The 26,470-nt window shown below is 36.8% G+C and overlaps 4 protein-coding genes across 5 annotated transcripts in view; 1 reads left to right on the top strand and 3 right to left on the bottom strand.

Annotated features, from left to right (window-relative positions):
• The window catches only part of cenpp (centromere protein P), a 46,328-nt gene that overhangs the window by 4,880 nt on the left and 14,978 nt on the right, over positions 1-26,470 (top strand). For both annotated transcript variants that reach the window (XM_084115996.1, XM_084115995.1), the window contains exon 6: positions 2,189-2,285. In XM_084115996.1, coding sequence (XP_083972122.1) covers positions 2,189-2,285 — 97 coding nt within the window. The remainder of the gene's footprint in view (positions 1-2,188; positions 2,286-26,470) is intronic.
• On the bottom strand, positions 3,206-7,913 carry ogna (osteoglycin, paralog a). Its single transcript, XM_084115997.1, has 6 exons — positions 7,636-7,913; positions 5,840-5,900; positions 5,458-5,622; positions 4,519-4,721; positions 4,142-4,234; positions 3,206-4,001 (listed from the first exon to the last, which is right to left on the bottom strand). Exons 1-6 carry the CDS (start codon positions 7,786-7,788, stop codon positions 3,831-3,833), a joined length of 846 nt encoding a protein of 281 aa, XP_083972123.1. The 5' UTR covers positions 7,789-7,913; the 3' UTR covers positions 3,206-3,830.
• omd (osteomodulin) lies at positions 10,884-12,677 on the bottom strand (the record flags this gene model as incomplete). Its single annotated transcript, XM_084117591.1, has 2 exons — positions 10,884-11,549; positions 11,741-12,677. The coding sequence occupies 2 exons, from the start codon at positions 12,675-12,677 to the stop codon at positions 11,314-11,316; spliced, it is 1,173 nt and encodes a 390-aa protein (XP_083973717.1). The 3' UTR covers positions 10,884-11,313.
• On the bottom strand, positions 18,660-25,239 carry aspn (asporin (LRR class 1)). The gene is made up of 8 exons (XM_084115994.1): positions 24,868-25,239; positions 23,625-23,913; positions 22,828-22,940; positions 22,168-22,381; positions 21,542-21,652; positions 21,293-21,386; positions 21,090-21,228; positions 18,660-21,005 (listed from the first exon to the last, which is right to left on the bottom strand). Exons 2-8 carry the CDS (start codon positions 23,899-23,901, stop codon positions 20,808-20,810), a joined length of 1,146 nt encoding a protein of 381 aa, XP_083972120.1. The 5' UTR covers positions 23,902-23,913; positions 24,868-25,239; the 3' UTR covers positions 18,660-20,807.

Raw genomic sequence — 26,470 nt, 5'->3', positions numbered from 1 at the left:
AGGAACGCTGCACCCAACATAATGATGTGTGGATTTAATGTTTAAAAGTGCTGTGTTGACGGTCCGTAACATGTCCCACTCATTAAACTGTCAGCAAATGGCACCAGCAAGTCAACGGCAGCCAGCAGCACCCCACAGTGTGTTACTGTAAAAAGTGAACATGTGGACCACCTCTGGACTGTGTGAGGCAGGACAGTCTGTACAGACAACTCCACCAAAGACCTGGGAGTGATTGATCTCCTTGGTAAATTTAGTTGGTTTATCTGTTGTTGGCTTTTTAGTGTTAAACATCACTGTGGTCTGAAGTACAGTCCTGTCTTCTATTATTACTTGGACGATTACAGCACAACACTTGCCATTAAACTAACACCTTTTGATGTTGATGTATCCAGCCTTTCACAGAGAATACAGCTGGCATAATTAAAAGGTTAAGTTATTTAGATTATGTGTTGTACAGCATACTTACAAAATACTTGAAAAGAGAGCTGAGGTTTGAACCTGCAGGGAACATTCATGGTTGTGGTCAGTTTTAATAACAAGTTTATCCTTTCATGTCTTATCTGTAGCTTCATGCTACTTGGTAGTTGTTAATTCAAACCCTTTTTTTTTTAAACCAACAACCCTCTGGTTACAACTGTAGATTCATTTATCTTCATAATATTATTTGATAAAAAGGCATTACACTTAAACATTTGAATTACCAATGAATTTGATTCCATTTCAGAGTTTTGTTTTCTAAAGACATGACTATAGGATCTTCTATAGTTGTTCCACTTGGTCACAGGATTTATTTATTTATTATTATTATTACATTTTTTTGGCTGAGATGACAAATTACAGTTTGAAGTAATGCTGCTGTTTTGGCGGCGGTTTGTTTGGGTCCTTTTCTAAAGTGCAGCCAGCCTCCTGGTCGCTGAATGGACATCTGGATCATATTGTCTGGTCTGAGAGTCTGTCCTGGCATGAAAGAGTCGGAAAAATACTGGAGATAATGATTCTCGCATAAGTCTGAGCTGTCTGTGCGTCTCAGGAAGACGCATTTTATAACCATTATGGCCCATGTAAACTAAAAAAGAATTTTTGAGCACTCTTGTGGTCAAGTACATAAGTGGATTCAGGCATGTCTGTGGAGAGGGTTTTAGAGCGCTTCAACTTTATTTTTTTTCTATTATCATTACTGTATCCTCTATAGCTGTGTTTGCTATTGTTGTTTATTCCATTGTTGATGTTTTGATTTTTGACAACTGTGTTAAGTGTGAAGTTTGAAATGAAGCACAACCCACAACCTGATAAACATTATTAATTTGCTAATTTGGAACCTATACAATTAATGTATTACCTATTCTTGTACTTAGTACAAGATTTCATGGCAAAGGGCCTTGGCAGGAAAATGAGAAAAACTAAAGGGACAACTTTAGAGAAATTATCCAAAGGAGCCAAACATTGATTTGCCGTTAATTGGTCTGTAGAGTGATTCTGGCATTCAGTATGTTTAGTCTGTCGAACTTAAAAGGTTAGCATTCTAGGAAAGCTTAAAAATTACTTTTTCAGATTCAAGGTCCCCAATCAACAAATCTGAAGTCGCATATTATGGAAATTGGCCATGGTACAAAATGAGATCTGCTGGCGAGGGTGATTCGTCTGTGGTTTCTTTTGACCAGTGTAAGATGTCAATCAAACCAGTTGTCTGATTAATGTTTATAAACTTTTAGCTAACCCAGATCCAAAAAGTGTAAGGCGTACATTATTTGTCTGGTTTTTAGATATTCTCAGGGAGCTTTTTCTCTAACTCTTGCCATTAAGCTGCTGTCTTTTACTCTTGGAGTGGATCCATTTAGTTTTGAGAGACTTACCATTTTTCCATCACTTATTACAACATCAGCTTTTCACAGACAAGACTCGAGAGTCATGGAAAGTTGTGTCCTGTGCCACAGTTTTTGGGCCCCTGGTAAATCTATGGAAAATCTCAAAATGTCTCGTAACGTCATCTTGTGAAGGGGATTAAACACAAATACACAGTTTATCCTTCTATATTGTATGCTGAACTTTACATCAAGGAGGTCTTTTTCTTGTCAAGTTGTTCATCAAATAGTTTGAATCTTTAATTAGAATGTATAATTTACCAAAGTGAGCATTACAATGTTGGGCATTCTGGGGTATTAATGTTACAATTCTGTCTTGTTTGCAGAGTGGAGGACACAAAAGATCTTCTCTTGTTCTTCAGGACCTTGAGGACGTTCTCTGAGAGATGTGAGGAAAGGCGTCAAACGTTTCAGCACTTTCAGGTAACCAGCAATAGAAGCAGTGAATAAGTTGCTCAATCAACTAGGGATAGACACCAATACTTGAGGACTGAGAAATGACAGCAATGTTTGATCATGAAAGTAATTAAAAACTCCAGTGACAGCTACACAAACTTGTCGAAAGGAAACTCAATTTAAATTTATCTGGTTGTGGGGTCAATTTTTCGATTGATTGTGGCATAGTATTCAGACTTTTGGTGTTGTTATGCCGATAATATAATTTGTATTAATAAAAGTTTGTATTAAATTTAAGCATTTAACATTTTTTGTACTACACTGTAATTGCAGACAGGGTTCCTACGCAGTTTGGAAAAGTATGGAATTTGATTTGAGTAATTTCAAGGTTTGGATAAATATGGAAAAAAGAAAACAGTATACAAAAATAGTTGTGTTTCAACTATAGCCTCTATTCTTTTTTTCAAAAATATAAAATTAAAATTTCTAAAAATGTATGTATCATACAAGCAGAGTGTTTTCACAGCAATAACAAAGTTCTCCACTTTTATTACTCTTCTTGTGATGCTTTCTTTTGTACTCTGCTGTCTCTAATGTGTACAGGTTTATCTCATAAGACTTTCTTAATGATAAAGATTGCTGAGATTGCTGAATGCCAGATTGGGAACAAATTCCAAGACTCGATGGCAGTGAAAGTTTGGGAATGAAGCCTCTGAGGCAGTATGAAAAACATTCCATTATTTGCTGGGACCATTGTGCTATAATGGCTGCCAATTTGGCAAGTAAAATGGAACAATATTACCCCACTTTTTCCAGAGCTTTCTTTGTGCACAATCTTTGGGTTTGATTGATTTGAAGTTTGCAGACAGTTTTTTTGAGCTGCACATTTTTTTGCTTTAACTGCAGTCTGGCATATCTGTTATAAAAGATTAAAGCAAACTAGTCACAAGTTTTTAGAAAAAAAGTGTATTTGAACAACTAAAGTGAACATATGTTGATTTCATACAATGTTTTACTGTACAGTCTATTCATGTTTAATTCACACATAGGTAGTAATTACAAATTTAGCATATAAATAATATTCAAACAATAAATGAAAAGGTCAGTTGAGAAAGACCTGCGTCTTGGAACTTGGTATGGGTTCCTCGCCCCCTAATTAACTTAGCAGGCATCTTAATTTCAGCCAAAGTAAGACTTTTTAACAGTACTAGAAAGTGTCTGAAATTCACAGAGTTCTGAGGAATACTAGAAGCTTGACTGCTGCTTTTCATGATCTCACATTTTACTAAGCAGTAGCCTCCTCCAGTGGTTATTTACAAGGGATATAAAGTTATTATTTCAAAGACTTGAGTTTCAAGGTTCATCTACAAAGTCAATATCAAGAGGAAATCTTAAGTGTTTGGGCAGCTGTTACATAATTAGATATATAGTACAGATTCTCATGGTATTAACCTTTTGTACACTCAATTGTGCACAGGCACCAGGAGATTGAATGACTTTTCCTTCTCGGTTTTAGTCATCATCATTGGCTATCCAAGGACTTCTCGCAGCGTTGTACCTTTGATTCGGTTTTCATTGGTATCGCCCAATTGGCAGAGACTGCAGGCATATGAAACTGTTGGGGTACTGGCTGAGGATGACAGGATTTCCATCCATACGGATCTCGTTCATGTTGGGGCGGATGTAGTAGGTGTCGTTAGCTTTGCAGAAGGTGTCCACAGTCACAGATGTAATGTTATTGTTCTGTAAACAAAGCAACAGAAAAGGCAACAGTTCTTTCAAGACATTGTGGAGTTTTGTCATTTTTTAACCAAAAAAAATTGTTTTTTATGATTTGTGTGCAGAAGACTTGTTAGCATGCAAAACATGTTAAACTTTATTACCTGAAGGTGAAGTGTGCGGACAGTCTCTGGAACGAGAGGAACGGCCTCCAGTTCGTTGTGAGCAAGATACAGATGTATTAATTTGTTTAATTTCTGGAAGCAAAGAAGATCAAATGTTTTGTTTAGAAGTTGAGTGCAAAATGGTAAAACTAACAGATATGGCTGTTTTTGTCTTGCTCCAAGTAACTTGGTTGGGTATTTTTTTTAGAAATTAGTTTATCCCTTTATGGAAGACATTTCAGAATATTTAGAAAAGTGGCAAACACAAAAACAAAAGGTTGTATGTTGGTAGTTTTCAAACTGGTAGTTTACGAGCTAGTTTGGAACAATGTTGAACATGTAATTGAAATAGGCTTATGTAATTCGTGGCTCTTTACCTTGAAAGCATTTGCCTTGATTCCTTTGGTTCTCAGCTTGTTGTGATTAGCGTTAAATGAGATTAATTTTGTTGGTAGCATTGGTAGCTTTACCAGCTGGTTTTCGCCTAGCGAGAGTTCTTCAAGCATGGTGAGCTTAGCAAACGCACCATCTTCAATCTCAGAAATGATGTTTCCAGTGAAGTCGATTCTCTTTAGAGTCACTACAGTATATGAATGGAAATGGAAAGAAGAGCATTAAATTAATAACTTGAGTGTTAAGCATCACGTTAGACACCTTGAAAATTTGACTCTGAAATGAGAGTTTTTGCGTACTTGCTGCAATTTTTGTTTTTTAAAATCTTTTTTTCTTTTCTTTTTTTTTTTTTTTTTTCTGTGGAAAGTCATCCTATTAATGAGGGTTTAATTAGCTTCCACTATGCTTATCCTATATATGTAACAAATTATCTTCAAAACTTTGGAAATAGAGGATTGCAGGATTAGCAAAAGTGGTTTTCTGGTGATTTTGGTTTATGGGCTGATATTATAGTGTTTTGAAAGCCTTTTATGCATGGGGTCCCAAAAGCGCTTTAAACACTGACTACTCCCTTTAGCTAACTTTTTTTTATACCCATGATGCACTGCTGCAAACAGAGAAGTTTACCACATGTCCAAGTTTTTTGTCAATACACATTCTTTGCAGAACATTGTGGTTCAGAAATGTGATCGATGTCTTTATGCAACGGAAGAGCTTACAATCTCTTGCGATCACATTGCGGTTCATTTATCATGTCCCTTTGGAAATCTTTTTGGATGAAATGGACTCATTTCTGAAAAGCAGCTGTTTGTCTCCTGCTCTGGGTTATCCCTTATCCTGTCCAGAAGAATTGTATTTGTTCTCCCATTAGTAAAAGGCTTTTAAAGAGAATGCCAGAGCAAGTCAAGTCAGGAAGAACTCACCGATATCTCCGAAATCTTTGGCTGTTATCTTTTTTATCTTGTTGTACCGAGCGTAGAGGTAGTTTGTCTCCTTGGGCAGAGCAGGCACTGATGTCATATCTGGGTCGACCTCCTCACAGTAGACAGATCCAGTTAGACACACACACAGTAGACAAGTCGGAAGGTCTGGAACATGTACAAGTTTTTATTCAAAACAGGCAAGTTAATGAAACTGGATGGGCACACATTGCTTCTTTCCTTTACCACTTCCCACTCACACAGACATAGCTCATGAACAAATATACCTACATTAAGGGCTTTTGCGAGCAACATGTGGTCTTTTTAAAAAGAGCCTATTACTCATTCCTTTCAGACAGTTGACCAGGATTCAATCATTCATTACCTGAAGGGTCTCCCACAGGCTGCATCGGACTGGAGTCATCTGGGGTGTCGGCTGTCGCTCTCTGTAAAATGGCTTTATTGGTTGGTACATTTGGTTGTTTGACAGATTTCACATTCAGGTTAAACAGCAGTAATTAATGTCTTTAGATAATACATGTTTTTAGGAGCTTCCCAGCCTTTGCGTTTGATTTTAAAGGAAAAATTGGCTCAAAAATGAGTTTTGTTGTCATATCATTCCAAACCTGTATATCTTTCTTTTGTAGAACACAAAAGGAGAAATTCCTGTGCATTCAGTTACAATGAAGGGTAACTATACTAGTTAGTCCATATGACTTTATTCCACGTCAAAATCTCGACAAAATCAGGCTATTTTTTTAAAGCGCACTTGTCACCACCCACTGATGTAACGGTGTAATTTATACAATCTTTGTTTGAGGCATACTTTCAAAAGGTGAGTTACTCTATTTTGATCGCTACCATTGACATCAGTGTTTATATACGAACTATAAACCCAGTACTTCTGTGATCACTTGAATTATTGTAACACAGAAATAATGATACTGTGTGGTTGAAAAGACTGTTTATGAAGCTGTTTCATAACTAAACATGACAACTGCTTTCTCTGGGTCAGCGTCAGCAGAAACGCAGATTTGAATGTTCTTGTCAAAGGTTTAATAGACATAGCCTAATTGTTGTCATTTAGGAATAAGATCGCGTGGGTGTTGGAATCGAGATTGCGATCTTGTAACGATTAACTGTGCAGCTCTACGTGAGGATAAGTAAATGATGACAACTTAATTTTGGGTAAACCTCTCCTTTTACATTCATGGCTTTTTTGGATGATGCTCTTGGATACGAGTGTCTGTCTGGACCTGTTTGCCCTCGGGTGCCTGTTAAATCACCATGACAGTGTCTGACCCCATGTGTTAGCGTGAAGCTGTGGGTGGGAGAATGGAGCCTGAAGGAACTCCTCCAGAACAGATTGCTGACTAATCAGAAAGCTTCCACACAGTGCCGGGCAGCTGTTGAGACCATCTCTGACTCGGAGCGAACTCTCAGCTAATCATTTTATTTATTTATTTGAACAAAACTGACTGGTTTTAAAACCATCAGTGTATGGAAGTAATCTGACTTAATGGAAATTTAACAGATGAATCCATGTAAATGTGTGGTATAATTTAGTTAATCTAAATAAAATAAAAAACATTTTAAAAGTGACTTAGCTTAATGGAAAGGTGAATAAAAGTGTAATTTTAAATTGTTAGTTACATAGTAGAATATTAATTAAAGCAAAAATAATAATTGATTTTTGATAAGTGCTGTAAATTCATTAATCTTAATTAGTGATCTGTTGTATATATATATATTGGTTAGTTTATTTAAATAGTGTTTAAATTATTATGTATTAATTTTATATTTATATCATGTGATATATTTATATTTGTGATATAGCTCAAGAATGTATGTATATATACAGTGATCTGTTAATCAGTTGTATAAATATATTGGGCAGCTTAAAACATTTATTATAGGTGAAACATTTATTGTAGCTAATATTTAATTATATTATTTATACTAGTTTATATTTAATATATCGCATTACATTTAATGTGTGCTATATGGCTTAAATGTATAATGATTCAGTGGGAATGAGCAAACTCATTTAAACTGAACAAATAAAATGCATATATAAAGTGGACAAGCAGTAGACAAAAGCAAACCCATCTCTAAATATTCTGTTCTGTCAGCCTATGCAGAACATAATGATAAATCATAAAATAAAAACACACAGTTTACCTTATTCCTCTGTGCTCTTATATCGATTCCCTCAGTAAGTGCTACATCCTCCAGCCTGTGATGCCTGTGATTGTGGTAGTGTGCACCAGATGCTGAGAGCACCCATGATGCCAATATGACTGCTGAAATGAGCATTCTCAGCCTTGTCCCCATTGTATCTGAAGACTGGGATGTGTTCTGCCACGTTAAAGAGCAGAAGCGCAGTGCAGGCAGTGTTTGGCTATTTTCTTGGTGCCTGTGAGTAAAATGTGATCTGTCAAATCAGGATTTTAAGCCCCACCACAGGCTGCCAGAGGAGATCCTTAAGTGGGAGTTTATGGAACAGACCTTAACCCTTCGCATTCCCATCTGTGCTGGTCGGACCACTGTGTCGCCTGCAGGGTTTGGCCATGTTTGTGGTCTGCTGAAAAAAAAAAAAAAACTTTGTAAAAGAGAGCAGAAGGCAATGAAAAGGAATGTTAGTTTTTACTTTGGAGATTTGTTGCTTTGTAATTAGTAATATTGAGGCTTGTTTGGCTCTTCTTAGCTCTGTACCTAATTAATCTTTACATTTCTCAGAGAAGCAAGAAAATGGGAGGACAATGGTAACACAAAAATGTGTCAATTTCCAAATTCTTTGATTATAGTTGTGCATTCTCAATAGCTTTGCTACATTGTTCATTTTTATTTTGCTTGATATGGGATCTTAAGACTTGTCTATTTCGATAGCATTTTACAGTCAATTTGTCAGAAAAAAAAGAGTAGCTTAATTAGATTTGCAGGAATTTGCAACAAGACAATAGGGGAACATTAGGATAGATCTGCTGTGCGTCTCAACTGTGATTGAACGTCTGTTTTGTATAGTTTACAGGTTTGCCTAAATACATTTAATTAAAAACATAAAATAGATTAGAGAAACAGAGCTCCTCTATAAAACAGACACTTGAAGATCAAGGTGAAGAAAAACATGTTTAATAGGAAACATGTGACTGTTTTACACCCTAAGACAAGACGCAAGGCGCCTTGGCCCTTCGAAATAAACATATATGGAAATTGAGAGAAAGAGATGGAAATTGAGAAGGAATAACATGACAGGTGTGTTAGCAATTATACCAACCTGTAAAAGTTTACTGTACGGGGAAAAAGGGCCAAATACTTAGAAATGTTTTCACAGTGCTGATCCTCTGTGGTACATTTCTCCGTCAGGGTGTTTTTTTCACCACATGATTCAAACCCCTCCACACTAAGAACTGGAGTGTAAGAATGTGCAAAACTACATGTTTTCATTATTGATTGGTCAGTGGGTTGTGAACAGTAGTCGGTCATGGAAGCTCTGTATAATTAGTAAAGATTGACCAATAATTTATTTGACCAATGATTTTGATTAATAATAACTTATGATATTTACACTTAATCAGTTTTTGTTTTTTTAATATCTATCATCTACCAATAAATGCCACCATCTGGCGAGACTTTAAAGTATAGCTCCCAAAAATGGCATTACAGGTGGAGCTAAAAGTATTGGCAGTTGCATACATTTTGTACATGGACACATACATGGACACTCTTTGTTTCAATCAGAATGAAATCATTCTGATTAATGAATCTGAACACAGTGTTTATATGAATGCTGAGGTGATCGGGTTGATTTGTGCATTTTTGTCACCAACTTCTAATCGGAATTGATCTTTTGACATGCACACACTGCTTGAATATACACAAGTTTCCCGCTGTCTGCACATACTAGCATCCTCCTACCATTTCTTCTTTTCTTTGTTTTAAAGGTACACTGTGTAGGAATTTCTCCCATCTTAGCGGTGAAATTGCATTTTGCATTCAAACGAATAGTGCTTTCTAGCGCCTCGCTTTTTCAAATGCGTGTTGCAACTAAGGTAACAGTTATGTACCAAGAAGCTATGACAACATGTCTTCCAACAGCACTTCATCGAGTTTTTTAAAATTTAATTTAGTTAATTTAAATGTTTTGCTTTTTTGGCGACGAGGATTCCTTCTCCTGTGGCTCGGCATAAGTATGATCCTGCATTATGAAGTACCGTGCAGTGTAGCCTTTCAAATTTGCCGGGGCAGTGACAAGCGCCTCTCACTGATCTCCTTGTCCGTTTCAGCTGGTTTCAGTCACGTGACGCTGGCTCTGAACGAAAACGCGTTGTGGAAACGCGTTGAGGTAGGCTAGTGCTTTTTGTCCCTCTCTGCTATTATAGTTTTTCGAAATGGCAGAACGACATGGAAGCCTCCTTGGACTTACCCGTCCAATGTAAATAAAGATAAGAAATTCTTCGCTTACGAGGATAAGTCAGATCATTGGCAGAGGTAATTTTACACCAATGAGGACATATTTATGAATAAAGACATATTTTATGTATTTTAGCTAATAAAATACTTATAATAACTACACAGTGTACTTAATTATCTATTACGGGTCCTGATTTGGAGACAACAGGTACATGAAGCTCTGTGTTGTGCTGCTTATATTTATCAAGCAGTAAAAAGCCTGTTTCCACGGCCAAAACAAGGCATCAAAGGCATCTGTGGATGAGAGTCCGAAGCAAGGACTGGTGGAACGTTGTCCTGCACCACTTCACAGACGATGAGTGAAAGGAGAATTTAAAATGACACTACAGTCATGACACTTCAACAACAACAGCTCGTTCTGTGCGTCATACGCCATTACGGCATTTCTACGTCATTGCACATGCACCAAACTTTCCAGTTTCAGTTTTCAATCTACAGTATGTTACCACCCCTTTCAAACCAAATGAAATTTCAATTGGATTTAGCCAATTCATTCCTATTGACGTGGTTATATGTGACTTTTTTTATTCCGACTGTGCTACTAATCCGGTTACAAACGGATTATTAGGGTCCATGTTAACGCATCTTATGGTATGCTGGAAAACAATGATAAGCATTTCATAAGTTTTAAGGCTTTTATTGGCAAAAACATTAAATATATGCATATAGTCAATATTTAAAGTGTTGACTCTTCTTCTTCATAACCTCTGCAATTCACTCGGGCATGCTGGATTTCAGCTTCTGGGCCAAATCCTGATTAATGGCAATCCAATCAGTCTGCTCTTATAATCCACTCAGAATGATGGAGTGATTTTATGTTTGGTCAATGCTGGTCATTTTGTGCCAGGGTCGAAAAACAATGAAATTTGGGTTTTTGTAATAATTATTGTGTATAATTATAAACAGTTATTTTAAATGCATCTGATCTGTATTGTTTTCCTTTTTTGTTGCTTTTTGCTTCATGCTGGATCCTACCCTTTTCAGCTTCAAAAGCATCTTACAGTAATTTCATCAGAAAAAGACTAGCTTTGTTGTTTATTATATTTACATGCATTACAGCGCAATGTACTAATGTAGATACATGCTTTTTACTGTATTAATGGAGAGAAAAGTGGCATTGTGCAAAACAAAGCAAACTTTGAATCAGAACTTTCCGTACATAGCAATTCCGATTTTGGACACATTTTATGCTGATTAAGATGCATCAGAGCATACACATGCATACAGAAAATCAAATAGAACATTCAAGCAGCAAGGAATGTAATGTTCAAAGTTACTAATATATGTATGTTTAATAATATTTAAATCATAAATCCTGTTTTATTCTTATACTTTGAATAATGAATAGTTTGGTTTGTTGAACTATGTATGACGCATCTCAAAAATCTATGTCGATAGCCTTGTTGCTCCAGGCCTTTTTGGTTTTTCATATTTTTTTGGTTCAGAGTCATCTTCATCATCCTTCCTTTGGTTTCCATAAAATATCAGCATCAGCCTTGGGAAACATCTGTAAGCATAGTAGTCCAATGGTCCTCTTAGCTTATTGTTGTCGAGCCGCATGAAGGTCAGCATGTTAGGGTTGCCAAGATCCAGTGATGGACACATTAGAGAGACATTCAGATCTGCAAAGAGACCAAGTAATTTTAGCATATGTCGTTAGATTGATACTTGATAAAGGGTTGGAGAACACTGCAGTGGAGCAGTTCAATAAATTTCTAATGTGTTTTTTGAATAGCTTTTTTTTTGTTTAAATAAAGTAAGGGTATGACCATCATGCTTTATTCTACATTTGTACCTTTAGATTTTAACCTACCTTTAAAGTCATTGTGATTTAGATACAGATGTTCCAAGGTCCTGGGAACAAAAAACGGTTTGGAGAGCTGGTTATGGCCCAAATGGAGCTCCATCAGTTTGGACAAGTTGAAGGCAATGTATGCAACGGATTTGAGTTTATTGTGTGACATGCGTAGGGACAAGAGATTGGGAGTCTTCTTAAAGTAGCCCTCGGGTATGGTGGATATTAAGTTGTTTTCCAGCGATATCTGCTGAATCGATTCTGGAAGGTCTGTTGGCATGGACTTGAGCTTATTGTTGCACATGTTGATTTGCACGAGGCTCTTCATGCCAGATAGGATCTTTCCTTTAATACCGGCATCTGTTAGTCTGTTGCTGCACAAATCCAGCACTGTAAGTTTTGTAAGCTTTTGTGTAGCTTCAGCCGGTATCTTTGAAATTTTATTGAAGCCCAAATTAAGTATTTTAAGAGCTTTTGGCAAAGGAGAAGGAACGTCTTCCAGATTATTATGCTCAAGGTGTAACTGAATGAGTTCTTTGAGTATATTGAAGACATCTTTATCCACCTTAGATGACTGGAGCTTATTGTAGCTGAGGTTGATTTCCCTCAGAGACGTGGCATTAATGAAAGGCTTTGAAGTTATCTCTTCTATGTCATTATGCTGAATGTACAAGTGGCGGACATGTCTTGGGATGTTGGGAATCGCCTTGAGTTTTCGGTGGTCGCAATACATGGCAAATGGATAGGATGAGGGGCAGAAACATTCACTGGCACATCCGTACGAATACATTATTTGGGCATCGTAATCTGGTTGTTGAGTTACAGATTGTCGAGGAACTTCCGGCGAGGAGTTGTCATCTATGTCGTAATCGATATAGTCAAGCTCTTGAGAAAGTACCAGAGCTCCAGAGAGCAAATGCAGACATAGTATTTTCAAGATCCGTGACGATTTCATGGTTTAGTTTGCTTTTCCCTGCTATCTGTTTGGAACGGTGAAAATTAGAAAAAGGTTATTAGGACTTTGATTGTACTGAAATAATCAATATAATAATGATCATCATCAATAATATCTTACAATAATATTTAAGTGTGCTAGGTTCCACAAAAAACAGTGTGAATAGAAAGTGACATAAAATAGACCGCAATGAGATTTTGAGACAGAGTTAAACAAGAACTGGGTTTTTATTCACTTTTTTGATCTTCTTAAAGCGGTTTGGTACTTTTCCAGAAGACTAAACAAACACCCCTAATTGCACATACTTTGGGCAATATGACATTTTTCTGTAAATGTTGATATTTGTTTAGTGTTCTCTTCTGTTGTGATGTCTGGGATGAATTATCTCAGCAGGGGTTTTACTGTGCGTGTTGAAGGTAAAGCCTATGACTCAGTTGTTGACCTAGTATTAATTGGTATTTATGTTGTTGTTTTTTAAACTTCTAAACACAACCATTTTGGAAAGGCAAACACTCCCTTGTAATTTAGGAAAGAACTCTTCTTGGATTTTTGTTTATATTTGGTGTAATATTCTCCTACACTAAAAATATCTAGTTTGGTCATAGTACTAATATGAGCTGGCAAAGCAGCTAGATAAAGTGATCCAAAAAATACAGCGAGTAGTTAATCTAATTTAACTACTGTAACTGCTCAGTACGACAGTCTCTCTCAAGTAATTTTCTTGTCTCCTGCAGAACTTTGACGTGTTGGTATGTTGGCTATGATTTTAATGTTGCTCAGTTAAATAATGACTTATTCTGTAAATTTGAAGCTCTTTTTCATTAATCAATCATAGAAATATTTTTCATAGTTGATTCAAACCACATGTGGAGGAATGTTTTAATTTTAATTGGCCCTTTAACTTGTTTGTCTTGATAAGCACATTTTAAAATTCAGAAAATATTGTTTTAATTCCTTAACTGCGGATACTAAATTTTAGATATAAAAAGGTTTTAGAAGCATTGCCATTAAGTCTTGTGACCTGACTTTTGCATGTGGGTTGCTAAAATGTAAGAGGAATAGGAATATACCTCTTTTTATTGTCATGCTCAAAGCAGTTCTTTTTGGAGACATCAATGTGAATAATGTATATGCTTGCAAAAAATCGCACACAAATTAGTACAAAATGATTTCATTACGAAGCAGTATATATTGTACTATCTTTAAAATCATGATATCATACCTGTGGGGTCGTTTTTCTCTCTGTGGGAGGCCGAGTGAAATCGTGAACACCGAGTGCCCAAGATGAAACACAGCAGCCCCTTCAGCTTGGACGATGTTGCCTAAAGCAGGGAAATGTTTTTTCTCCTGGGACGAGCGTGAAAGATTACTTCTGTGGTTTCCCCCACAGCAGCATTAGCCGTTTTGGGAGAGATTGTGATCTGCCTCTTTTCCGTGGAAATGATTCTGGAAGCGTTTGGTTGCATGTGTTCGGTGACCTCAGTAAAGCCTCTTGGTCTCATCTGATTCTTCTTTTCCCCTTTTGTTGAGTTGAGGTGAGGTTGAAGTTTCCAGACATAGTTCTGGAAGGAATGGCCTAGTATCCAGTCCACATTATTGTATGTGGACAGTAAAAAATTTAACCCACAAAATTAAGGCCAGACTCATAACAGGTGTTGCACTAGTGCAGCTAATGTTGTGCAAAAAGATTTAAAGCTATTGAAGGGAGTGGATTCTTTAGCCCGGCTTCCAGAAAGAAAATGAAATATTGACGTTTTGTTTGAGAAAGGTCTTCAACATATGTTAAAACATATATCTGTTCTTCTAGCTCACCATGATGACTATAGGTCACAAGGGTCATTGCACCAACAGTTTAGGTGACCATTTCTTAGTTAAAGCATTTACTTTACTGTTCTATATTACATTGTCCTCTCATTGAGAGAAAGAACATGTTATCTGGATGTTTCGGGAAGAGTCTCCTGTTTATCGTTAGAGCCTGACCAAATCCAACCTTGAAGAAGCTGTGTGTGTGTGTTAGCATTCTTGGTTAAAGGTTAAGGAACAGGTTAAGTGGCATTATTGGAGATTGACTGACTTGTTTTCTTGGACATGCTGGCGCCTAGACACACAGTCTTGTGACCTCAGAGGGCCACTCGTAACTAACTCAGGGTCCTGGTGGCAGCCGTACAGACTGGAGAAGTGCTACTGCCTATCAGTCCATGTGTGGACATTTACTATGTTTATCTATTTCTTAGCCAATCAGAATCATTCAACCTGAAGTAATGACGTTGCTTACACCTTGGTGAAGCTGACTTCTGCCTGATGAAACTGCTAACTATCTTAAGTCAAATTTTTCTTTACTTTATTATAATTCTGACTCTTGTCTTAAATTGACTGCACTTCTAACTCTTGGTGTTAATTAATCATGTCTGGTCCTTGGGTCTTTAACCCTCTGGGGTCTGAGCTGTTTTCTGGGCCCTGGAGGTGTTCTGACATGCTCTGACATTTGTTGTTATTTCTGTTACTTGTGACATTTTCATGGCTAAAGTCTAATTACACTGTATTCAGCACAAACTCTGCTACAATAATATATCAGCAGCATGTATGTAAAAGTTTGTAGTTTTGAGATAATGACATTTATGCGTGGTTTGTGAAAATACAAAAAAAAAATCTCACTGAAATAAGGCCATGAAACCCATACTGATTATTTCTTCACAAGCATTTTGAAAATTGTATGACACAGCCTAGAATATTTGCTCTAAAACTATGTTAAAATCACCCTGACTGCTCATTCAGATAAGACAATATATTGATTTAAAAAATTTACGACGTGTTTTGTGTGAGAACGCTTTATGCGGGAGGTCATTAATATGTAAGCTTTTCACACCTGAGAAAGACAAAGACCCTCCCCTAACGGCCCTATTAGGAGCTATCAGGCCCTGTCATTCTGAACAACCTTGCACAATGAATGAGGAGATTTAAAAAAAGAATGGCTTTTAAATTGTTTGGATTTATTTACAACACAACATAATCCAAAGATACACAACAAATGCCAAAAAAGCACTTATTGAAAACAATGATCCAAAGACAGAGACCTTTGTGCCATTCCTAAAAACATTGTACATACCTTTCATTTCCAAGGTGTTTGATTTTCACTTTACTATGTTCATGTACAGAGACTCATGCGAATGTTGAAGTCAGCAGGACTCAGTGGCATCTGGGCCCTGAAAAAAAAAAGTGAACATACTGATATCAAGAGAAAGGCCTGCACGATTTTGGGAATACATTTTAGAATTTTTCTGGTTAAAATTGCTTTTTAAAATTCACAGAATACACACACACACACACACAAATGTTTCCAACAATATATAATATAATGAACACCAGGTTTGTTGTGCCTTGTAGGCATAAGCTATGTGCAGTGCTGGATAAAATAATAATAACAATAACCTATAGCAGTATAAATCTTCCAAAAGATTTCAGTAACAACTAAGCTAGAGAAAAATATATTGATTATCATGTTACTTCAAATGTTTCCATTCGTTATGATGATATGAAATGAGATAATAGTAAAAACATGAAGCCGTTTGGTGCGTTTTGCTTTTCAAACGCGATCGCGATCCAAAATATGATACATTAAAACGCGATCGCGCTGCAAAATATGATACATTCAAACACGATCACGATCCAAAATATGATACATTCAAACGCGATCGCGCTCAAATATAAAACATTATGGTTACCATATACATATCTACGTTTGAGCAGATATCCACAAACACAGTAACAGTAAACACGGGTCTAAATATTATAATATTCACCATATATCTAGCAACAGTTCAACTGCAATGTGAAATTTATGCAACAATAACAAACTAATATGTAAGAATTTCTTACCTTACATCTTTCTTGTCTTCAAATCGCGTTCTTATTCTTCTGAGGTAAATCCAATGTAAGCTCAGGTGCGTCTTTCAAACTCGAAAAGCAGAGACTTGTGAAGTGTTTTGGTGTTTTGTTTTTGAGGTAATGATCGCGTTCCATGTGGAGATTTGCATGTGAATCTCTTTTGCGCTTGTGGGCGTGGTCAAATTAAAAATAATTAGGAAGCGTTTGAGAAGCTGGACATCTTGTTGGTTTTATACAAATTACATAAACAGAGAATATTTGTTTTCAGTTTGAATCCGATCATTTAAAAGTACACACTTAAATGTTTATAAAGGTATATGGCTCATAAATGTGTGACAAGTATTCGCTGAGTTTTGTTTCAGTTTATAGACGTGCTCAAGAAAAAAAAGTTCACCGTGACGGAGGGGCAGAACGCACACCCTGTTTATTTTCTTTATCTTACAAAAGCACAATGTTTTGATTTGATTGTAAGTGGACACATACAAAAGTAGAAATATCACAGATTCTTTTTTTATATTTCTTTTTTCTGTATGACCATAAATGACGGAGTAATTTAAGTTTATAGTGCTACAATGTGGAGAAAATCCAGCAAAACGCGCCCGCGCGTTTGCCGACCTCAGAGGGTTAACTGTAAATTCCCTAACACTATATGCTAATAAAATACTACTCATATTTTTATTATATTATATTTTATTAGAATTAAATGTATACTATTCTATATATGTACAGTAAATTAAAACAAAACTTCAGCCAGTGTTCATCCAAAGTTTTGTTTAGTGAGAAGGAAGATTACAGTTGGCAAATTTAAATGGCTAAAATGCATTGCAACAATTAAGTGGGTTCAATTTAATTGGTTTAGACATTTCTAGCTCACTATATGGAGGCCTTTTTCCAGTGCTTGTACTGTATCAGAGTAAAACCACAGACGGTCTCTCATGACCCGTCTACTGAGTGTCGTTTTTTTTGTTTTTAATTTTTTTCAGAGTTGGCTAGACAGACCCCTCAGCACTCATTCTGTCAACTGGAAGATTTGTTTTTGCTGCTGCCCACATGGCAGACGCTGAGAAGTCTCCGCAGCATGAACACTACTGCGGGTTGAGAAAAAAACCCCGTCAAGATTGTGATCCCAAGAGGTTCTTTTGGGGCATTTTTTTGTAAGGAAGGGGGTGAAAACTTGGCAAGCCGTATTTTTTGGTCTTTGATAAATTTCAGCCTGTTTTTTTTTGTGATGGATATTTGACATTACAATAATATTTAGGCTTGGGAAAGATGAGCAGTTGCATGCAATCTGCACATGAGCAATGCTCTTTAATAATAATAACATTAAGAGGACCATCGCTTCTGGGGAACATGCAAATACCCATATGCTTTGCATTTTAATTCTCACACTTTGTGCTTTCACAACTGGGAAACACAAATGAACGTTTGTAGTCCCATTTGAATTTTGCATGCGATATGCTTCGATACTCATTTATCATGATGACAGTTAGTTTATTGTACAGTGCTTCTTAAAGATCAATTAGATGACCAATTATTTACATTCAAAGTAAGCTTATACAGTTAGGGGAGTGAAGAAAGAGAGACTGTGTTTATTGTCTTAGGTTTGACATTGTGAATATGAAATAGTTTTTCCAGTTAAAGGTTTAACTGTTGACCAACACAAAAGTCTTGGTGTAAACACCATTGATCTACAATTTTAATCTTTAAAAAAATAAATGAATAAAAAATTAATCCACAAACGTGTGTCTGAACAAAACAGTGTTTTAGAGACTTTATTGAAAATGTTCCGGGAAGGGAAGTGGTCTGGTTGCTCTCTTGAAAGTAGCTGATAAAAACAAGCTGGGTGGTTGTTTTCTGTCTTAGTTCAAAGGTATGTACTTTGGAGGGAAATTGGATGGGGAAAATTATGAGGTGTGTGCTGTGCAAGAAAGATTTAAGCTAGACCTAGAATCAGTTTTTCATAGCTCTGCTCTCAAATTTTACACACGTTTACTTATTTGGATTCGCAAGAGTTAAACCGAATGTTCTGTTTGTGATCCAAGAGACCCGAAGGCCATTTAATGGCTAAAAAAAAAACTGAAATTAACCAGACGCATAAAGGTACATTAATATCTGATCATTTCAGATATTTAATAAAGATTGATTCGTCATACAAGTGAAAAAAATACTGTGCAGGATTGTTCACATATAAGCGTTTACACTGAATATGAGAAGGAAACGTATTGGTGTATCTTTAAACAATTTTATTTCTGTGTCCGAATCCCTCAGGTGTTTTCTGGGGCTCAAAGATCCTAAATGATCCAAACCTGTTGTGAGTTTTTTGGAGACGCCGGTATGCAAGACGTGGCAGAAGCAGATCAGGCCAACCTGAAGATTTGTTCCATATGTTTCCTGAGCAGAGCCTCTCTCTCTAGCCACCACCCCTCTGTGTTGTTTTTTCCCCCCATTTAACCCATTCAGACCCAAATTATATTACAGGGACACAAAATGAGCTGATTGATCGAAATCTAGCTGTGTTGCTGTTGTAAACAATGAGACCCACTATCCACAAATTTTACAATACATATTAAATAATATAACTTTTGTAAAATTACTTTATCGCTCCACTTGTCTGTGCATCAGAGGTGGGGATTTTTTTTACACTGTTACACCAGTAGGTGGCAGCAAGTGACTGTCTTTATGAGTGAGTTGTACATTTACAATTGAGCTACAGTGGATTTCTGTGTAATTAAGCTACCGCTTTAATCTCTCTTTAATCTCACTGTGCGGAATAGAATAACTGATACGGAGTGGTAGGATACTACCACTTGGGTTGCATTTGCTGCGCATCCTCTTTGTCTTTTGGAGCCATGCACAAACCAGAGTCCAATTGTAGTCTGATGAAAGTGTATACATTCTATGCGAAGCCAAGCTGCAATCAAAAATGGGGAAAAAGTGAAGTGAAAGTGACGGCCAAGTATGGTAACCCATACTTGGAATTTGTCCTCTGCATTTAACCCAAGTTAGTGCACAGACATTAGAAGTAGTGAGTAGGTAACAGACACACACACTGCAAACCGTGGACACACAGACCTGGAGCAGTGGGCAGCCATTTTTGCTATGATGCCTCAGTCATTTCCTACTGGTATTGAGAATTGAACCTGAATTGGATGAGTATCTTGTAAAAAGTAGTAAAATAGCAGTAAAGCAGCATTCAGTTAACCAAAAATGGGGAAAAAGTTTTCAGTGTGCAAGAATATGCTTTGGAATGGCTGTTACTTGGAAAGTTCAAATTTATTTGAATGGCATACAATACTGTTATAATGAATTCACCTGATTTAAAAACAAAACAAAAACATGACCATTGCCTATTAAACACAAAATCCTCTATCTGCATGGATGGCAACTACTGTACTTATGTCCTGAAGAACAGGTCCAATCCTACACTGAAGTCTCCATCTGCTGGTATTTTGTTTTATTGCAGGACAGATGTACACATTCTGAATCCAACGAGATTTACTCTTTAATTTTTCTAAAGAAACAACAATATCTGAATTGGAAACGAATAACACAGCACCGCTGACTAAGAAAACACTGGTTGCAATTACAGTTAACTGTTGTGTAAACTGTAACCAACCAGGTGGTCCATACAGATAAATTTTTCAGTATTTCTGTGACCTGACAAGAATGTCCTAGTCCAATATTTTGGAGAAAACACTGGCAATGAATAAAACGTTATATAATGAAAATTTAGCATGCAATATAATTTTTTGTTATCACTAAAATGATTAATAAGCACCAATGTGTAATGCCCATTCTCTAAAATACAAGTAGAACAATGAACGAACTGGCCTTCTGAATTTTATTAATTTTTCTTTGAGTCTAGACAGTCGTTCCTTTTAAGCTAAAACTTATTTGTTGACCTTCAAATTTACAAATTTAATTAGCACCTGATCTTAAAAAAACTGTTCTCTGGCTTTTATAAAGTCGAAAAGATTTCAATGTAAACATTAACTATGAAAACCTATGTAACTATTGCACACATTGTAGTTGATTCTATCTTTACTGGAATTCAAAGTCTTCGAAATCCTCTCTAAATTCAAGTAGTGAGTCTTTAGCCTCTGCGGATGCTCTTGGATTTTGGATAAGTTATGTCCTGTACATCACCATGAGGACATGAAATGGTAATTTATAAAATTAGAATGAAGTTCATGACTATAATTCTGCCCTCCAGTGGCAAGATGGTACGCGTTGGTACCGTTTCGCTCACTTTCTGTTGTTACCCAGTTGCACCGAGTTGTGGCTGGATACGCACCGAAAAGTGGGTGGCTGAATCTCCCAGTATTTCACTGGGTTTGCATATAAACTGATCCTAGTGTAGAGGACTTTCTTAACCCGGGTTCTCGAAGGGCAAAAGTCATTTACTCCAACGTAAGTGATGCTGTTGGAGTGCAAGTACATCACCTAAAAAAAGAAACAAAGTGGATCAGATCTCTATACACATCATGTCTTATTCATGTGTCTATTGCATGTGTATTTGTGTTTTACCTGCAAATATTTCAGGTTGTTTAAGCCTGGAGGAACTTTCTTCAGTTTATTGTTGTCCAAATGAATTTCTCTGACTTTGGGAATGCCAGCGAAACTTCCATTCTCCACATACTTGATTTGATTGAAGTCAAGCCACAACCTGTGAAAGACAAGTTAATGTTGTGTTCTGTTTTCATCCACACGAGGGAGTTGGTTTACCTTACCTCTGTAGACTTTTTAATCTCAAAAAATCCTCTGACTCCACTTTGGCGATCTTGTTGTAGTCCAAGTGAAGTTCGGTCAGGGAGGATGGGAGATCTGTGGTATTTAGATTAATAAAAATCTATATTATTAGACTTATGTGCTTAGTCAAATTTATAAGCACTTTGTTTTTCGAGACCCATGTCATCTTTTAGACTTTCTTTCAGGTGTGATAGTCTCTTGACTTGCATAAATTTTTTTATAATTCTCACCTTTAGGAACAGCTGTAAGCTTTGCTTCAGCTATTCTCAAGTAGAGAGTCGCCATGTCGTCAAAAGCTCCGGCTTCAATCCCGCTGTTTGCAATTGGATTTGCACTCAGTTCTAGAGATGCAAGAAAAGGGAACATCTTGTTTTTTTTTCCTTCTAAATAAGCATTCATTTACATATATGCATTTGGCAGAAAAATGTGATACAAAGACTCATGGATCACACCTTGTTGGGTTTGAACCAGCAACCTTTTGGTTGCCAGCCCCATTTCTAACTACAACACCACAGTATCAACATAATTCTCAGTTGTTTCTGCCAAATTTATTGAGATTAAATCTGTAAATGCAGATCTTAATATAGACACTATGGAGGCAGAGTTTTTTTTTAAACTGTACATTACCTGAGAACCATGGAGGTCAGTTGATTGAAGTGAGCTTGTTGTGTCAGATACAAATAGTGTAAGATCATGTATCTGATTATATAACAAGGTTTAATGAGGTCATGATGGAGAGAACAGGGGAATGGAATCGGGAAATGATACAAGTCATACAGCTCAACGTGTTGAAGCAAGTGTACTAACTGCTTAAGCATGACCGTGTTTATTTAAGAACATCACTTAGGAGACCTACCTAAAACATTTAAGCTTTGCATTCCCCTAAATGCTCCTTTCGGAAGTCTGCTGATCTTGTTATCATGCAGTCGTAATGCCTGAATATTCTTGGGAAGATTCTCTGGGACTTGTGTCAGCAAGTTGTATGACAGGTGAAGAATCTTGAGTTTGTCCATGTTGCGAAAGGCCTTTGGGTGAATTTTTGATATCTGGTTGTTGAGCAGAAACAGGGCCTGCAAATACAGAAGGGGAAATAATAAAGGTACAGTGTCCATGGCTCTAGATAGTCATTACAATTATTGATCACAGTTCACTTTTAAAAATGCCATTTTACAGCTTCCATACATTTTTGTGAAATTTTGGAAAGCTAAATTGAACTTTGTGTTGTTGGTTTCAAGATCTGGGCTGTTTCCATTTTTTTATGCCCTTGCAAGTTTATTCCCTTTCTTGCACTGCAAGAACTTTTAACCATTTTACCACTAATCATGAGCAAATATTTACCACAAGTATGAAACTGTCCACAGTAGATGCAAAATCAATCACACTCAAGTATGTGTCCAGAATTCCACATAATTCTGCTACCACTGCATGTCTCCAGATGTCCTTGTGTAAACCCAGTATAAAAACACAACTCTTAAAATGCCCTAAAAGCATTTAAGGGGGTGAGTTTACTACTTACATAGAGATTATCCAAGCCTTTGAAATCGTCTTCCTTGATTTCCGTGATGTCATTGTTTTGGAGATCGACGAGCAACGTGTTTTTAGGAATGTCCTTTGGCACCTTGGTCAGACCTGTGAAGACAACAGAGATGTGAGATTTTATAGACTAGAATGTAGAGATGTTCAAAGCCGCACATTTTAATGGGGTGGCTTGAAAGACTAGTTGACAAATGAGTCTTAAAGAAACCCTATATAATTATTACCCCGATCAGTTTCAGTCATTCAATAACAGCTTGATGGTGTTACACAACAGAATGATGCATTTTTAGAAATGACAGGCGGCTTTATGCGTGTGCTCCTGGGATGAGCGCACAGAAAACCGTCTCTCAGAGAGAGCGCAAGGACTACTGAATTCTTTAAAATCACTTGAATGTTTAAATTGACAAGTCGTGCATATAAAAAACTTTAGTAAAGTATTGTATCGCACCGCGCAGCTCTCTTGTACAGATGATGTGGTGCTGTGAAGCCATGCACGCATTTTGAAAGAGAGAGAAGCGGTACCGTTGAATCACTCTCGCTGTTTGTGAAATTATGTCTCGCATAAAGTTTTCAAATTACTGATTTGATCTGATAATCTGCGTGGATTAATTTGCTCATTCAACCAACGAGCTAATTGAATAAATGTTTGTGGGAATTTCCTGCATTATAAATGTGAAACCTGCAGGAATGAGTAATATTATATGCAATTCCTGCAATCCCACGCCGAAATTCAAGCCCTGGAAATAGTTGTTTAAAGTAGTTTAATGCAGTGCTTACCCTGATCTGAGCACTGGAGAACTTTCTTTGAGCACCGACACCCTTCGGGACAGTCCGAAACAAAGTTATCATCATAATCGTTGTAATCGTTGTCATCGTTGTCGTCGTCGTCGTCATCATCATCATCATAATCACCCGCATCTTGTTGCATGATGTCATGATGCTTGACGAAATCCATGACATTGATAGGCATGTATGGTTTTGCGTGACATAACGTCAGTAGGGTGAGTAGTAAAAGTACCTTCATGGTGCAGCTTTTGTTTGGATCTTTAGTCATGAATGGTTAGCCCTGTGAACATGAACACAAGCAGTTGTTTAACCTGTACTTTGTTGAACATGTTACATTGCTTTGTGTTATAACACATAGAATTGTTTCACAGAATGAAAGAGAAAATCATATGAATTGGATCCCAAGGATCCTGATTGGTTTATTAGTTGGCATCACAATGAAATGAGCCAATGGGAACTGATCACAGGTTAAAGAGACATTGTTATTGAATGACTTTCACAGCACTTTACGGTAAAATACAGATGCTCCTGAAATATCACGACTCTCAATATTTTTGTGATGATCTGATTTATTTTGTTTTTGCTTTTCTTTACCTGCACAAATTTTTGATTCAATTCAGTAGCATTAATGAAATAATTGTGAGAAGAAAAGGTTAATGGTTGCTGTAATTGTTTGTGTATGAAGTTAAAATGAACCAGCTGTACTAAGCAATTGTTTATGGAGCAATCTTGTTTATGGAAGCCTTAGTCATCATCGTATGAGAAGGTGGCTCACAGTTTATAGACCTTTAAGAGTTGTTAATGGTGCCCTTTTTTTCTGACGCTACCCACATGACATTTAATGGTAAATCTAAATCATCATTTGGAATTATTGTATTTTGTTTGATTTTTGCAAAAACGTTAAATTTAAATCGAGCTGTTAAGAATTCACCTGCTGTAAGTTATAAATATTACAACTTTAATATTTATGTTTTAAAACAATTTAAAATACCTGCGTAGAGAAATATGCTTTGTTATTAGACTGCTCAGCATCACAAATGATGAAGAATTTATCTGTAAATGTTTCACCACGGCACTTTTAAATTAATTTATTCTCTCCCAATTAATATAATGAAATGTTGTCTGGTTTATTTAGCTGTTCGTTTGAATTCATATGTAAGAAATAGAGCTTCACACAAACTTACTATGGTGGAATCAATTATCTCAAGTCTAGGGACAGATGAAGACAACATACCTGATGAATCTGTGTAATCCTTGTTCAAGTAAGCCTCCAGGGATGAGATCAATATTGCCGCCTGGATTTGTTGAGACACAGGTCCTTAAATGCAGCATGCACGGAAGCCCGAAAGGTGGAGATCACGCTCGTCAAAGCATGAGATTCTTGAATGAATGGGGATGGAAAAGATACTGCTGGTTCAAGGAGCAGATTCGGAATAAGGGGTAGGAACTGCACGCAGCTCTGCTGGATGCTTAACTAGCACTGAACACTCATTGTTACCAGCCGTATGTTTCTCATCAGCACTTGAAACTTGGCCAATTTTGTGTGCCTAAATTTTCAATGGCCAGTCTGGGATACTCTCATTCTTTACATTGCCAATGGGTGGTCTCTACTTATCTGACTTTTGACGTATTTAAATATTTCAGAGTGCACAAATTATTGCATATTGCATCATTTGTAGGGCTATTTCTGGGCTTCTATTTTTAGATCAAACACTAATTTTTGTAATGTAACGACTGACTGATAGTGATATGATATAGATAAAATAGCTTTTATATACACTTTATATTGGAAAATATAAATAAAAAAACTCAAATTGATAGACATTTGCAAATCTTTCTGCTTCACCCAAATCAGAACATTTAGAATTATTTATTTGACATTCGCTAGAACTGGCATCAATTTACTAATAAAGTCATTGACTTTAGTCAAGTAAATGCATGTTTCGTGAATAAATCATTTTTCGAATGAATTCATGGGACAAAATATGGTAAGTCCCAATCCATGGGGGACCTTTAATCTAAAACTAAATGTTGGATGATAACTTTTCCAGACTTTACAGTGCTGTTTGCTTACAGCAGCACAAAACGCGACCCCTCTCTATTCACAGGGCAGTACTGGTGGCGCCACATATGCTTGGGTTTGGCTGGGGGTTTTGAGATGATGGAAGTTCCTATGTCTCATGGTTTCTCCGTTCATTCTCCTGGGTCTCACTGGCCAGCATTCCTTCCGAAATGATAACCAACCTCAAACCAATAAAGGTTTGTGGTATGTCGAGTTGGTGCCGTAAATTAAAAGGATGTAGATACTATTACAGACACAACATAAGGGTGAACTGGTTGAGGAAAGGTAGAAATGTGTAGATGTGCTTAGATTATTCAGAAAGTACCAGTAATTTCCCTCAACCATTTTCGAATTCTTTTGTATTTCACACCTTCAATCTTATTTGTTGTAATGTTGTGACATGCAGAACCATGTTGGAAATGTCTCGACCTTGCAAACACTTGCGCAGCCTTGAGATATATTGGCATTTTTCCACAGCTTTGCTTGTCCTCTAAATATAGAGCAAGATTTAACTGTACCCAGACACAAGGAGGGGGTGGTTCAGCTGTTGATTATCCCCCCCCCCCCCCCCAAAATAAAAGTAAGTAAAAGCCATGTGACTAGTATGTGAGTCACTGAATCATGGAAAACTTCATGGAAAGCTTCTGAGATGATCCCCCTTCCAGGCATTTTTTTGTTGTTTATTCTTTCCTCTCATTTTAGTTGTAGTCTGAAATCAGTGAAACCCCAATTCAACCTCAGAGGCATTTCTCCAGTAATCGTCCACATTTCTCTG

The sequence above is a fragment of the Abramis brama genome, assembly GCF_963993115.1.
Source record: "Abramis brama genome assembly, chromosome: 6".
Lineage (NCBI taxonomy): Eukaryota > Metazoa > Chordata > Actinopteri > Cypriniformes > Leuciscidae > Abramis > Abramis brama.
This window is presented reverse-complemented; position numbering and strand designations above follow the sequence as displayed.